The following is a 16,081-nucleotide window of genomic DNA, read 5'->3' on the forward strand; positions in this document are numbered from 1 at the left end:
GAACTTTTATAGTACTATCCAACACACTGGGGAATTTTCATTTTCAACTCTGCTAGATGCCTAAGTGTCTGGACATATTTTTTTAAGAGAGAAAGGTAAGTACCTATCTTTTAGATGTCCTACAAATTAACAATCTTGATGTCTAACAATAATCTTGCAATTTAAAACTGGTAGATTCTAAACCACCTAAAGTGGGGCTAATAAGACCACTGCAGTTTAAGAAGTCAGATATATAGTAAGATTTCAAGTAGTTTACTGAATGATAATGTTTTATTGGTGTAGCTACTGCTGTTCAAATGGATAGACCCAATCTGTATGTTAGTATAATAGTTCCTATGACATAGCTCAGATTCTTAGCCACATCCTTTCAGTTGCCTAGAAAATATTTATATTTACTTATATGCACAACACTGTTCTATGGGAATACAATGGCACATTATGCCATCACTCAGTCACTAAAATACAGCTGAGGAGATGAAAGTACACATAAATTTAAGCCAGAAATAACCCACAGAGATAATAAGTACATCTACTGAAACATAGGAAAGGTCATGACTGGGCTGGGGTGTAGCTCAGTGGTAGAACACTTGCCTGGCATACACAAGGCACTGGGCTAGATCACCAGCATGTGAAAAAGAAAACTAATAAAAATCATGAGGTAAAATGTGGCATAACTAAGTGGCATAGCATTACTAAATGCTATGAATTAGGGGCCAGAGAAACTACTATAGGATAATGTGGCTCCGTGAGGAAAAGTTCATTAATCAAGTAACACAAAGGAAGGCTTTGACAGTGAGTAGCAGGGAAGGGAGATGGAAGGAAAAGAAATTTTAAGCAAGGAAGCCTATGGCTGACATAAATGGTTTCCTTAGATCTAGAACAATGGCTTCTGAACTAAACTCTGAATCAATAGGATAGACATGAAAACCATTATTTTTTAAATTTTTTTTGCTTATTTTCATTTATTTATTTGAGAGTAACAATCAGAGAGCAAGAGGCAGAGAGAGAGAGAGAGAATGGGCGCACCTGGGCCTCCAGCCGCTGCAAACAAACTCCAGACGCGTGCGCCCCCTTGTGCCTCTGGCTAATGTGGGTCCTGGGGAATCGAGCCTCAAACCAGGGTCCTTAGGCTTCACAGGCAAGCGCTCAACCACTAAGCCATCTCTCCAGCCCATGAAAACCATTTTTAAAAGAATATTGTGGCCAGGTATGGTGGCACATGCCTTTAATCCCAGCAGAGGTAGGAGTATCGCTGTGAGTTCAAGGCCACCCTGAGACTACATAGTGAATTCCAGGTCAGCCTGGGCTACAGCAAGACCCTACCTCAAAAAAATTTTTAAAAAAAGAATATTGTGATGCCTTAGTCAAAGACCATAGATTTTAACAAAATCAAAGTCTAGGATAAAGGGAGTGGGATTCTTTGTTTTCAAAATCATCCCAATTGATTCTCTCAGGAGCCAAGACTGAGAACCACCACTCTAAGGAATCCTTTTGGTACCTGCCTATCTCCTGAGGATACAGGGGTTAGAAAGGTGAAGTGACAGGAAGGTGGAAGGCTAGGTAAGGATCTACTTCATTTGGGAAGCTAAAGTTTGTTGGGGGGAAGCAGTCACCTGATGACAGGAACATACAGGAAACCCAGTGTGGCAGCACAGGCCTAGAATACCAACACTTGGGAAGCAAATGCAGGAAGATCATTGAGGTCAAGACCAGCTGGCTCTATAGGAAGATCCAGGCCAGCCTAGGCTGCATGGCTAGATCCTGTCTCAAAAAAAAAAAAAATTACAGCAGAAAGTGCAAAGTAAGTTAGGGTCAGGAGAGATGGCTCAGCTCAGCTCAGCTCAGCTCAGCGTTTAAAGGCACTTTCTTGAAAAGTGCTAAGCTAGATAAACAGAAAACTGAATAAAGTAAGATTGTTAAGAATATAGTAAAAGAAAAAATAATTATGATTTAATAGCAGCATACAGAGGTGAAAGAAAGTGAAGACCTAAAGATTAAACATATGCTAATTATGATCAAGCCTTCCTTCATTCATCCACTAATGATATAATCTAATAACCACACAAATTATATAACATCTCTCTTTCTCATTATATCTAAATTCTATGAGAGCAAGAATCAAGTCAATCAGTCTGGAGAGATGACTCAGTGGTTAAGGCACATGCCTGCGAAGCCTAAAGACCCAGGTTCAACTCTTCAAGTCCCACGTAAGCAAGATACACATATGGTAGCGCATGCATCTAGAGTTTGTTTGCAGTGGCTGGAAGCCCTACATGCCCTTTTCCCACCCACCCACCCCCACTCACTCTAACAAATAAATAAAAATAAAATCTTTTAAAAAAAGAATCAAGTCAGTCTTGTCCTCTACCCATGTCCAGTATGAAGTAGTCACTAAGGAGGAACTTGATGTGGGTCTGAGGATGTGGCTCAGTTGCTACAGTGCTTGCCTAACATATACAAAGCCCTGGGTGAAATCCCAGCACCACATAACACTGGGCATAGGGTCATGAGTACAATCTCAGCACTTGAGAGGCAGACACGGGAGGATTAAGATTAAAAATCAAGGAGTCTGGCTACACAGCAAGTTGGAGGCCAGCCAGAGATCCATGAGACCATGTCTCAAATAAATAACTTGTTGAGTAAACAAAAGACCATGATAAACTGGAAAACCGATATCCCTGCCAGATTCTTTTTTTCACTTAAAGTTTAAATTTTACTTATTTATAATTTATAGTTACAATTGCAGTGTGTTTCTTAAATTGATTTAATTATTACATTGAAATACTTAATAATAATATACTTCTCTTTCTTTTCCTGCCAGATTCTTAACAAGCTTATATCTGAGCAGATCTAAGAGAAAAATTATAAATCACTATTAATTCCCTTTTCCAAAACCAAGAGTTGATTTTTACATCTCTACCTGTGACTTCAGTAACTAGAGTTGGATTTATTATCAAACTAATGAAAATTCATGCTCCCTCCAAAACTTTCTAAGAGCTCCTGCTCTCCTGTAAACTAGATGACCTTCAAGACAGCAAATCTCAATCTGCCCTTTGTTACATCTTTGTAAGAAAATAAAAGCAAATAAAACTCTTCATCAATATACAAAAAAAGACAGCTGCCCCCAAAATGTAATATCATCAAACCAATCACAATCTAAAAAAAGAAATTAAGAAAAATTTCTTAAAAGTACAAGGTAAGAAACAAAGTATATTAATCCTAGGAACCTAAAGAAATTTGATGAAACGTAGAAATACATTCCACCACATCTAAATATTTCTGACAACTCCAAAAGAGAAACAATGCCTTACAAATATGCTGGTTACTAAGACAAAGAAGTGTCCGCTAGAAGACTTTAAAAGTAACTTGAAACAATCTTTGAAAAGAAATAACTGAGGGTCATGAAAAAGGAGGAGGTCAAATTTAACCTGGAGATAAAAAGCTACAACCTCCAGCTGCCTCCTCTGATTATTTCCAAATGGCAAACGGAGTCAGCAGCTGTTTTTCTCTTTAACATTTGAAAGACCAGCTGAAAATAAGATATTATGACTAGGAAAGCAAGAAAGTCTGCAGACATTTTTTCCTGACAACTAGAGTAAGTACGTGCTATTCGAACCTAAACAATGACAGACACAGTAAGCGGGCAAGAAGTGGGAAAGGGAGAAGGGAACATTATGGGTTTGAAATAACATGATTTCTAACAAAAACTGTAGATAAGTCAAATATAATTATGCAAGTAAAAAATTCTATGCTTCAAGTTATATTTAACAGTACCAGTACTAAGTTTTTGAACAAGTTAAGATGATAGAGTTTGTTAAAAGTTTTGTTTATATGCTTTACCATAAAGTCATTTATGTTCACAGGCGAGTAGCTTTTTAGCAAAGCACTAAAAATGTATTTGGTGCACACATAGCCGGTTTCTATGGCTTAAGTTCATGTGAAATTTCAATGACTAAATGAGGTCACAATATTGTGTCTCCAAGGAAAGAGTAACAATTCAGCTTTACCTATAGAATAAAACTCAAAAGGTCATTGGTGGGAGGCTCAAATGTGCACAACAGAGGCAGAGAATGGGAGGGAGAGGTGTTAAGGAATAGAGTGTGTATGTGTGTATAATAGGATAGAGCTACAGTTTATAGGAAAAATATTAACACCACAGCTGTCCTCCTTTGATTTTTATCTAGTAAGCGACATCACTTTCAAATAAAACCTATGTAATACAGGAAAATAAAGACCATTACTTTATTCTTTCAAAAAAACATTGGATTGCAAAAAGAAAAAATACATATTTACTTCCAAACTTTCCTAAAAAGCAAAAAACTTATACTTAGTCAAAAGGAAGTATCCAGTGAAATTTTACATCGCATGCTAAAGGATAATGTCATGTACCTCAAACATAATACTTAATCGTGGTAGCAAAACAAAGCCAACATGTATCACCTTGGCTGGAGTATGAATCCATATGGCAGGATTAAGAAGGACGTGATCACACAACTGCTTGAGTAGGGGCATCCCATTCTGAAGATTGCTCAGATACTTTGAAAATGCAAGGCAAAGTTCAAGTACTGCTCTGCTGACATGGGATTTTGAAGACTGAAAGAAAACAAAAAAAGCATTTTAAAGGTTACTACTAATTCAAGGCAAAGTAAGTAAATTACAGGCTGTCAACACCACAAAGGAAATTGGCCCACAGACCATGCTCAATGTTAAAAGATGGAATGAGGCTCACTACTCCTTCCATCATAGAGGACTGGAGGCAAGGTAAAACAACAAAATGTTACTTTAATCTAAGTAACTGTCTCTAGCCAAGAAGACATATGTGCAGACAGGATTTCCTACCCACTTAGAAGAACATGCACAAGGCCAGCAAATGCAAAATCAAAATCACAAAGTTTCTCACCTTTTCAAGACTGTATCCTATTACCAAGAAGCCCTTGCAAGCCAGCATCTGCTCTTGCATGGCAATTGAGTTCTTCAACAGCTCCATGATAAAAGCCAGCAAAGTTGTACTAGAAGAGGAAAAAAGGTGGTGGTTTGGGAAAGAATTTTCTATTATGGAGGCACTAGGTTAGACACATGTAACCCCACCTATCTAAATCACCACTTCAGGGCAGGATGCAGCTCAATGGTGGAGCACTTGCCTAGCAAGCAGGCATGTGTATGCGTGAGGTCCTGACTTCCATCTTCAGCACCACAGAAAGATAAATTCAATAAAAATAAAAAGCACTCCATTGCACCGAAACTTAAGTTCTACTAAAACTATTTCTAAAATTATTTCAAAATAACATAATGTAGTTTAAGATGAACTCAATTACTTATTTCATATTACAAACATAGTAACTTAGAAACATCATAAATATGCATTACATAGAAAAATGAACAATGTCTGAAAACAAGTAATAGAAACATCTAATACAAGTACATTAAGAGCTGAAAGAATGAGTGTAACAACATAATCAAGCATATTCAATCTTGCAAAAGGAGGAAAAGAAAGAGCAAAGTTTTAAATCCCCAAATGATGGTTGGGCTCTAAACTAGCCAAAGGATGCATGAAGTAAAGGTAAGAAAGTTAGCTTAGGGCTGGAGAGATGGCTTAGCAGTTAAGGTCTTTGCCTGCAAAGCCAAAGGACCCTGGTTCAATTCCCAAAGACCCACATAAACCAGATGCACAAAGGGAGCACACATCTGGAGTTTGTTTGCAGTGGCTGGAGGCCCTGGCATACCCATTCTCTCTCTCTCAAATATTTTTTTTTTTTTTTTGGGTGGGGGGTTTCAATGTAAGGTCTCACTCCAGCTCAGGATGCCCTGGAATTCACTATGTAGTCTCAGGGTAGCCTCGAACTCTTGGCAATCCTCCTACCTCTGCCTCCCGAGTACTGGGATTAAAGGTGTGCACCACCACGCCCAACTTTCAAATAAATTTTTTAATAAATGAAAGTTAGCTTAGATAAAATTTGAGGTCCTGGAACATTAAGAAGTGTGTTCGCTTTTGCCAATAGGAAAATCATGATTCTCCAGATAGTCCTAAAGAATTTTTTAAGTGAAAGAGGCCACAACCAGTCTCTACTATCCATGCTGTAAACAGTGAAGGGGAAGGGACAGGATTAGCTATTAAGGCCTTCGCAAACACGCATGGAGAGTCCCACAGAAAACAGCCACCATCCTCCTGCACAGCTCAGCTGTGACGGATGGACAGCCATTCCAGCGAGGAGGTGCAAAACATATGAGGGGACAGAGAAAAGAACTTAACCCTGCTAAAGCAGGATGCAAAAATATTCTGTGTACTATTACTATGCCAAGGGTAATTTATATTTTAAAACAAAGTTATCAAGCCAGGTGCAGTGATATGTGCTTGTAATCTCAGGTATTCAACAGCTACAGCAAGCCCCAATTACATAAATAATTAAAATTAAAATTAATGCAGTTGGCAAATGCTAAATTTTGATGCTCATTCCTATTTGTTAAAAAAAGAAAATAATTTCTATTTCCTAAATATAATCTGGAGAAAGCTATCTCATCAGCTCGATGCACTTGTAGCAGACATCAAGCTGTATATGGAAGAAGAATTCTGAAAGAGAATTTCAAAGAAGAATGGGAAGCTCGGTTAAATGTCTCAAATAAATGAAACAATTATTTCACCATATACAGTTTCACTGGAATATGCAGTTGTGAGAAATTCGTTCAGACAACCTCTCTTGTTTTTTATAACATCCTAGAATTCATGTGCCCCTTCTTTGACTCAATCCCACAGCACAGGAAATAAAATGTGGCAGTGGACAGTCTAGCTTTTTAAAGACCATATCCCCTCATAAAACACATTAAAGTTTTTGATTTTCAATTATTCACATGGATATTAAAACATGACAACCTAATTTCACATAATAAATTCATGCCAAATAAGAACCTAAAATATTTCAAAACCTAGACTGGAGAATATATATACTTTTTGGTTGACTCTAACATGTACACTGTATTTTTAGAGCTTCCATTTTTCCTTCTAATAAATCACAATTATATTAATACTCAAGTAACTGAGATTGAGATGTAAAAGAGATTTGTGGTGCTGCTTACTCACAAATTTCTTTTAAATATTTTTACTCTGTAAAAACATGAAAGGTAGGCTGGAGAGGCGCTTGCATCTGGAGTTCATTTGCAGTGGCTGGAGGCCCTGGTGTACCCATTCTCTCTCTCTCTCAATCTCCCTCTCCCTCTCTGCCTCTTTCTCCCAAATAATAATAAATTTAGTTGGGTGTGGTGGCACAAGCCTTTAGTCCCAATACTTGGGAGGCAGAGGTACGAGGATCATTATAAATTCAAGGCCATCCTGAGACTACACAGTGAATTCCAGGTCAGCCTGGGCTACAGGAAGACCCTATCTCACAAAAAAAAAAAAAAGAAGAAGAAGAAGAAGCCAGGTGTAGTGGTGTGGTGCATGTCTTTAATCTCAGTACTTGGGAGGCTGAGGTAGGAGGATCACCATGAGTTCAAGGCCACCCTGAGAGTACATAGTGATTTCCAGGTCAGCCTGAGCAAGAGTGAAGCTCTGGGGCTGGAGAGATGGCTTAGTGGTTAAGGTGCTTGCCTGAAAAGCCAAAGGACCCAGGTTCAACTCCCCAAGACCCACATAAGCCAGATGCACAAGGGGGTGCACACATCTGGAGTTTGATTGCAGTGGCTGGAGGCCCTGGTGCGCCCATTCTCTCTCTCTCTCCCTATTTCTTTCTTTCTCTCTCCCTCTCTCTCTCTCCCCCCCTCCCTCCCTCCCTCCAATAAATAAATAAATAGATTTTTTAAAAGAGTGATGCCCTACCTTAAAAAAACAAAAAAAAAAAAAAGAAAGAAAAAAGAAAAGAAAGGCAAAGTAAGTATTATATAGCTTAACAATGATGAAAGTTAATTCACATAAAATTAAAACAAGGGGCAGCCAGGCAGGGGATACATACCAGTATTTTCAGCACTCAGGAGACAGAGGAAGGAAGATTGTAAGTTTGGACTACACAGTGAGTTGCAGGTCAGTGTGGGCTACATAGCAAGACTCTGACTTGAACAACAATAAAAAAGCACTCACCAGATGGTCAAGTCAACCTCGTCAGATAAATGTTGCTTATAGTCCAACTGTGCAAAAAGGGGGAACAAAACTTGTACTCCTCCAATTGAATGCATAGCACTTTGGATGGAATGGGTTAAAACTGCCTTCACATCCTTGGGAAATAGAAAACACAGTATAGCTGTCAACAATTTATTTTCTGAAACAATTACAAATAAAGCACAACAGGAAATGTAGAAAAACATTTGGCTGTGGCATTCCAACTACACTTCAATAATTCATTTTAAAAGTTCTACTCATACCTAGGAAAGAGTGAGACCCTACCTCGAAAAGCAAAACAAAACAAAAAACAAAAAAAGTTCTACTCACTACATTATTAAAAGATCTGAGTTGGTACCTGAAGCATGAGTGCATGTGGTGAGTGAACAAAAATGGAAGGGTTGTCCTTAGGAGAAGACTCGAGGCACAGCTGGGCATCTGTGGCCCGTGGATTGTATGTGAAGGCGATGGCACTAGAGAGCTTGCCATCATACAGTAGAAGTTTATGATGCTCAGCAAGGAAAAGGTCGCTCTCTGCTTTGAATTTAAATGTACCCTATGAATTAATAGAAAAGAATAGTTAAGGTGAAAAAATTTCAAAACATAAATAGCCACAAGTACAAACATTTAAGGAGACATACCACTACAACTTTCGCTAAGAATATTATGTAAGATGATACCTCCAAGTAATGTTAGTCCCTTCTTGATACTACTTAAATGAATCAAGTAAGTTTTGTCATATTTTCATTTTCATTTTTATCAAGGTATCTCCTAGTGATTTTTGCTTTAACCCACTGATTATTCAAGGGTGTGCTATTAAATTCCCACACACTTATGGATTTTCCAGATTTCCTAACCTTATTACCATTACAGTCATAAAAAAATTAAATGAGCCAGGCATGGTGGCACACGCCTTTAATCCCAGCACTCGGGAGGCAAAGGCAGGAGGATTGCCATGGATTCGAGGCCACTCTACATAGTGAATTCCAGGTTAGCCTGAGCTATAGCAAGACCCTACTTCAAAAACCCAGAAAAAAAAAAAAAAAATCAAATGATTTCAACTATACTAAATTAGTTAACACTTGTGGACTACTCGATAGTCTATTTATGTACACTCATGAATCATGCACGTTAATATGCATGTTATGTTGACTTGGGCTGTGTGGTTGGTCAAATCATCTAGCTCCTCACTGATCTTCAGCATGCTTGTTCTATGTATATGCGAAGTTAAATACTGAAGTCTCCTTTGTACTGCTGCTGTCTGCTACCTATTTCATATAGTCATACACCACATAACAAAGTTCTGATCAGTGACAGGCTCCACATACAACAATGGTCCCATGAGAACATATAGCCTAGTGGCATAGCAGTCTAAATTTTTATTAGTAAACTCTTAAGAGTTCTGGAGATTAGACTCTCAAACACTGTGAATATAACTAAATTTTATGTGTACTTTACCCCAATTAAAACATTTTAATTTTTAAAAGCCATATTAAAACAACATAAACACAACATAGTTGAAAATAGGTAAAGGGTCTTGATTTTTTTTTTCAAAAATGATCCATATATAAATACCTATAAGCACATGAAAAGATGCTAGACTTACTGATCACCAGAGAAAAGCCAATCAAAACAGCAATTAGGGCACTAATCCCACTCATGAGGATGAAGCCTTTGTGACTTACCCACATCTTAATACCATCTTCTTAAAGGTAAGGTTTCAACATATGAATTTCAGGAAACACATATAATCAGACTATAGAACTTATGGGGGGCAGAAATAAACCATTACCCCTATTACTCATTTTATATACATGTATGTATGTGTGTGTGTGTGTGTGTGTGTGTGTGTGTATTCAAAATGGATCACAAGGGCTGGAGATGGCTTAGCAACTAAGGCTCTTACCTGCAAAGCCTAAGAACTCAGGTTCAGTTCCACAGAACCCATGTATGCCAGATGCACAAGGTCACACATGCATACAAGGTCACACATGCACACAAGATGGTGCATGTGTATGGAACTCAATTACAGTGGCTAGAGACCCTGGTACCCCATTTCTCTCTCCCCCGTCCCCACTTTCTTATGCTCTCTCTCATGAATAAAATAAATAAAATAAAATAAATGGATCACAAACTTTCATATAAATATTAAAAGTATATCACCTAAGAAGAAAGTAGTCAAATATTTGTGTGTGTGCACATGTGTGCATGCATGTGGTGTATGGACAAATGCAGATGCAAAGGAGGACAAAAGGTGTCCTCCTCTATCATGCCTCTGCCTTATTTTCTTGAGGCAGAGTCTAATGAAGCTGGACCCAGTAGTTTTATAAGTTAAACTGGCAGACCAGTACACTCCGGTGACCCCCTTATCTCCTTAGCACTGGGGCTACAGGCATGCATGGCCATGCACAGATTTTTCTTGGGTTAAGGGGCTCAAACTCAGGTCCTCATGCTTGCATAACTGCTCTTACTCACTGAGCCATGTTCCCAGCCATAACAGAACATCTATAAGGACACAAAATGATACAAAAACTGAGGGCTGGAGGGATGGCTTAGCAGTTAAGGTGTTTGCCTACAAAGCCAAAGGACCAAGGTTCAATTCCCCAGGACCCACATGAGCTAGATGCACAAGGGGGTGCAAACGTCTGGAGTTCGTTTGCTGTGGCTGGAGGCCTTGGCATGCCCATTCTCTCTCTGCTCCTCTTATCTGTCAATTAAATAAATAAAATATTTCTAAAAATTGAAAAACTAAAATTCATAAAACTCCAACCTTCTGCCCTTCAAACACCATACCAACTAAAACAAAATCCAAAGTAAACAAGAAGACTATGTACAAATCATAAGTATGTAAAAAGAACTGTATCCACTATACTTGCAGAAATCTCAAAATAGACCACACACACACACAAAAAAAAAAAATTGTAGTAATGATATGCAAATGGCCAAGAAGCAATGAAAAGACTTCCCCATGTACGACCCGCCTTCAGCTCATGCTGCGCCAGCTTCATTAAGCAAGGACTGGTGAGAAAAGTACCTTATATCCCAGGCCCAACTGATAAATCGCAAAAATCTGAGCTGCACTGAGAGCATCACTGAAGAGGTAAACTGCCGTCATCTGGCCACAGAACACTCGGTTAGCATCGGCTGTTTCCGAAGAGCCCAGGAAACACTTGTCAAAGGTCTGTAAAGGAATGCAGAGTCTAATAGTAACAAAAAATGCCACCCTCCCCAAAATAATAAAGCTTATACAGATGTTGGATACAGATGGCACAGACTTAGATAACTTCATTCATTCCCACCTGGAATGGATAACAGGAAAGGCATCATAAAAAAGTTTCCAAACATACAATAAATACAACTTGTTGGAAAATGTGGAGACAAAAAAGAAGTTATAAATTATCATGGTACTAAGCTTTTCTAGGTGAACAACCAAAAATCCAAACAGTACAGCAGACTTTGGCTCAAGCAGGTAAATGATGAGTTTGGTTTGAGACTTGCTGATTCAGCCTTTTTAATCATGACTACCTTGTGGGTACATACTGTTGTACACAACGTCAGGTGCAAAACAACAGGCCATGGTCTAAGTAAGATCACACAGCAAATAAATGACAGAGGTGCGTTGTGAAACTAAGAATGTCTGAAATGCCACCTGAGTGAGAAGATTAGCATCATGCCATATGTATGTATGTGAGATGAAAGATATAGAAGGAATGAATGGTGGTCCACTGGTATAGTTTGTGGCCATTTTCCTTAGTTTTTTTTTTTTTAAGTTTTCTGTTTAAAAAAAAGTACTATAAGAGAAAAAATAAGATGTTTTAAAATTTTTCATCCTGGACTAAAGAGATAGCTCAGTGGTTAAGGTACATGCCTATGATGTCTAATGACCGGGGTTCAATTCCCCAGTACCCACATAAAGCCAGATGCACAAATTGACACATACATCCAGAGTTTCTTTGCACAATGGCAGGAGGCTCTGGTGTACCCATTTGTTCTGTTTGTCTCTTTCTCTCTCTCAAATCAATAAAAACATTTTTGAAAGAAAAAAAAATCATCCTAGCCTTTGAATCCTGAAAATATAATAAAGTAACCAATAGCAACTATGAACCACATGCAAAATCTAAAGCCATGCATCATTCAGCTTATTTATAAAAGTAACCAGAACTTGGGGCTAGGGAAATGGCTTAGCAGTTAAGGCATTTGCCTGTGAAACCTAAGGACCCACATAAGCCAGATGCACAAGGTGAGACATGTGTCTGGAGTTCATTTGCAGTGACTAGAGGCCCTGGCATGCTCATTCTCTCTTTCTTTCTCTCTCTCTCTCTCTCCCAAACAAATAAATTAATTAATTAAACTAACAAAATAACCAGAGCCCTATAATAGTATTACCGTTTGTTTTGATCAGAGAACCAATGAAAACTGCTCTCGCCACAGACAACTGCTACCTGTAAATCCTTACATCTACTCCATCCAGAAAAATTATGTAATAAAAGGTGAGTAATATCTTGTGTGACAGGTCAACAAGTTCTGTTCAATAAATTAACATGCAGCTGGGCATGGTGGTACACACCTTTAATCCCAGCACTTGGGAGGCAGAAGTAGGAAGATCACCATGAGTTCGAGGCCACCCTGAGACTACATAGTGAATTCCAGGTCAGCCTGGGCTAGAGTGAGACCCTACCTCGAGAAACAAAATTAATTAATTAATTAACATGCTAGCCAAATTATAATAATAAGTACCCATGACCATTGTGAGTCTTGGATGATGGCCAAGCAGGTCAATGGAGAACAGTACTTGCTGTGCAAACATATGGGTCTTAGTTCAACCCCAGCCACCCAAAAGCCAGGAGTGGCCATGCACCTCTATAACTTCAGTGCTGAAGGAGACAAGAAAATCTCTGGGGCTCACCAGTCAGCAAGCCTGATCAAAAATCAGCAGCTCAAGGTTCAGTGAGAGACACCATCTCATTAAATAAGGCAGAAGGGCAATAGAGGAAGACACTGACATTCTCCTCTGGTTTCCACACATGTGCATGGGGCACTCATATCTGGACATATACATGCACACACCAAACCCCCCACCACACACACAAATGCATTATATGGTCTTCCAAAATTTACTCAAACTTTGAAATATTTTTTTACATGTAAATTTCACCTTTTTTAAGAAACATTTTTTCCACAACATTTAAAACTACTCACATCACTGGTATTGACAAACCATGTAATCTCTCCATAGGAAGCTAACTCGCCATTCACATAACATCGAAGCTCACTATTCTTCCACCGATTATAGATGTGCACTATAGTCACCATATACCACTGAAGAAACAAAAAATATAATGATTCCCCCAACAATACAACCATGTTGCTAAGAAATTAAAAGGGTATACTGTAACTAAACTTAAAACAAAATTAGAGTAACTTTACTTCCAATAGTCAAATTCTAGAACCATATTTATTCAGACAGGATCTCTAGATAAAAACTAAATTTTCTAATTTGTTCTTATGAAAATTTTCAAGCATACTCACAAAAAGTCAAACATCTACTATATTTTTTCATTCTTACTTCATCTATCTTCCTACCTATCTATACATTTTGTTAATGAATCACTTACTTATCTCTTAACTTTCAGGGATAAAAAAAAACCTGCTGAAATAATTATCACTGATATTTTCTCCTGAGAATTCTCTTAAATTTTATAAATAACTAAATATTCAGTTATTTTATGATCCAAGCCAGAAAGTGAACAATTATCCCATTTCAGCTATTTCAAGAGTGTAAAGAGAATACTGCGTGACTATCACTGTATAGACCACAGCTTGTAGATGGAAACATGAGCCAGTAAGATCACATACCTTTTGTGGCTTGAAATCAAATTTCACACAGTGTTGAAAGCCTTTCCCTTTTGACTTTATTGATGTTATAATCAAACAGCCTCCAACAAAATGAGCAGAATAGCCAAGACCTTTGCTGGTTCTGAAACTATGAAGAGTAAGTTTTCAATTCACTTCAAGTATTCTCATTTTTAAAGTCAAATATTGACACTAGTCAGCTATAGAAATACATACCAATACAAATATGGCTTATCCTTATCTACATTGATATTGTTTACAGGATCCATTCTAAGCCAGGTATGAAATGTAAAACCATTCTGGTATGGCCATTTGGCTATAGGAGGTAATGCAATAGCCTAAAGGAAAGAAATGCAGAGTTACTATCTAACCCTATTTTTATAACTGAAATCATGAAAATGAGATTCTGCAATGCTATATGTTTCTATTGAATCATATTACTTTAAGTCACAACTAAAATAACTCAATGCATATTTTATATGGAAGAAAACTTCTAGTAAATATTTAATTTTCCCAAATATAATAAACTAGTGAACTTTAATTTAATGAAATGTTAACTATAATCTACTAAACAAACAATTATATGTACTTCATTTCATATAACATATTCTTTTTTTTATTTTTTCTTTATTTATTTGAAAGTGACAGAGAGAGAGGGAGAGAAAGAGACAGATAGAGAGGGAATGGGCACGCCAGGGCTTCCTGCCATTGCAAACTAACTCCAGACACGTGCACCCCCTTGTGCATCTGGCTAACGTGGGTCCTGGGGAAACAAGCCTCGAACCAGGGTCCTTAGGCTTCACAGGCAAGCGCTTAACCACTAAGCCATCTCTCCAGCCCCATATAACATAGTCAAAGAAATTCTAATTAAAAGGAATATCAATAAAATTTTGAAATTTCACAAAAAGAAAATTTGATAGAGACAAATAAAATGAAAAGAAAATGTTAAAGACTTAGTGTATGCTCACTTTTATAAATCATAAATATGTTAAAGACTTAGTGTATGCTCACTTTTATAAATCATAAATACAAAATACATATTTTTCAAAACTATATTTGTCAGTCATTTTATAAATGGATTGACCGCTTAAACATTTATCTTAAAGGTCATATTATATATTGGAAGATACCCTAAACAGTCAAACAGTCTTAAAAGTGAGGACAAAGTTGGAAGAGTCACAACTCCAAAACTACAGTAATGAAGGCTGTGTGGTATAAGACCTCTGCTGCCTTTGGTGAGACCAGTCCATCTATGTCAGGGCTGCAAGTGTACAAGTCAATGGTCCAGCACTTGCTTGTCTCGTACAAAGCCCTTATTTGGATCCCCAGCACTGAGAAAATAAGTATGCACACATATGCCTACACATGTGCACACACATACACACAATTAGACACTTCCTGCTCATCAAAATGTTAATCAAAGATAATATGACCTAGAAATCCTACTCATACATAAAACAAATGAGTGTGCATCCATACAATGCTTTACACCAAAGTCCAGAGCAACATTATTCCTCAGAGTCCAGAATATACAAAATGCAAATTTCCATTAACTAATGAATGGTTAAGCAAATTATTATAATACATACAATATATCAGCCATAAAACAAATGAAGTGCTGATGATATAAACTATAATATGGGTAGAAATTGAAAATATAATGCTAAGGAAAAGAATCTAATCCTGAAAGACCACATGTTGTATGATTCCATAGACACACATAATCAGAAATTGACAAGTCCATAGAAACAAAAAGTACACTGTGGGGAGTGGTATTGATGAAAATGTTCCAAAATAGACTGAGGTGGTTTCATGAGTCTGAATACATTAACCCATTAAGCTGCACACCTTAAATGAGTGTAGCTGTATGCAATGGGAATTCTATCTTAATAAAACTTAAAAATTATTACACAAACCTTTGCTACTTTTATAATTTATAGAAGCATATATGTACATATCATCGCATATACTTTCATATGAATTATACATGCCATAAATCATCACAGAGACAAATTTATATTAACACAATCAAGACTTCAAGTGGCTGATTTTAAATGAAGGTTGCATTGAAGAAAAAAATAATATATTTTTACCATATATCTCTATGTTCTCTGTCCCCTAAAATGAGAGCAGGTGTGAATA

General features: G+C 37.5%; 1 protein-coding gene across 4 annotated transcripts in view; it reads right to left on the reverse strand.

Moving 5' to 3' along the window:
- Positions 1 to 16,081, reverse strand: part of Lrba (LPS responsive beige-like anchor protein) — a 570,297-nt gene that overhangs the window by 481,844 nt on the left and 72,372 nt on the right. For all 4 annotated transcript variants that reach the window (XM_045131452.1, XM_004655860.2, XM_045131451.1 and 1 more), the window contains exons 6-13: positions 14,156 to 14,277; positions 13,943 to 14,069; positions 13,286 to 13,405; positions 11,121 to 11,267; positions 8,445 to 8,642; positions 8,069 to 8,202; positions 4,901 to 5,009; positions 4,441 to 4,593 (exon numbers count right to left, since the gene is read on the reverse strand). In XM_045131452.1, coding sequence (XP_044987387.1) covers positions 4,441 to 4,593; positions 4,901 to 5,009; positions 8,069 to 8,202; positions 8,445 to 8,642; positions 11,121 to 11,267; positions 13,286 to 13,405; positions 13,943 to 14,069; positions 14,156 to 14,277 — 1,110 coding nt within the window. The remainder of the gene's footprint in view (positions 1 to 4,440; positions 4,594 to 4,900; positions 5,010 to 8,068; positions 8,203 to 8,444; positions 8,643 to 11,120; positions 11,268 to 13,285; positions 13,406 to 13,942; positions 14,070 to 14,155; positions 14,278 to 16,081) is intronic.

The sequence above is a fragment of the Jaculus jaculus genome, chromosome 12 (assembly GCF_020740685.1).
Source record: "Jaculus jaculus isolate mJacJac1 chromosome 12, mJacJac1.mat.Y.cur, whole genome shotgun sequence".
NCBI lineage: Eukaryota > Metazoa > Chordata > Mammalia > Rodentia > Dipodidae > Jaculus > Jaculus jaculus.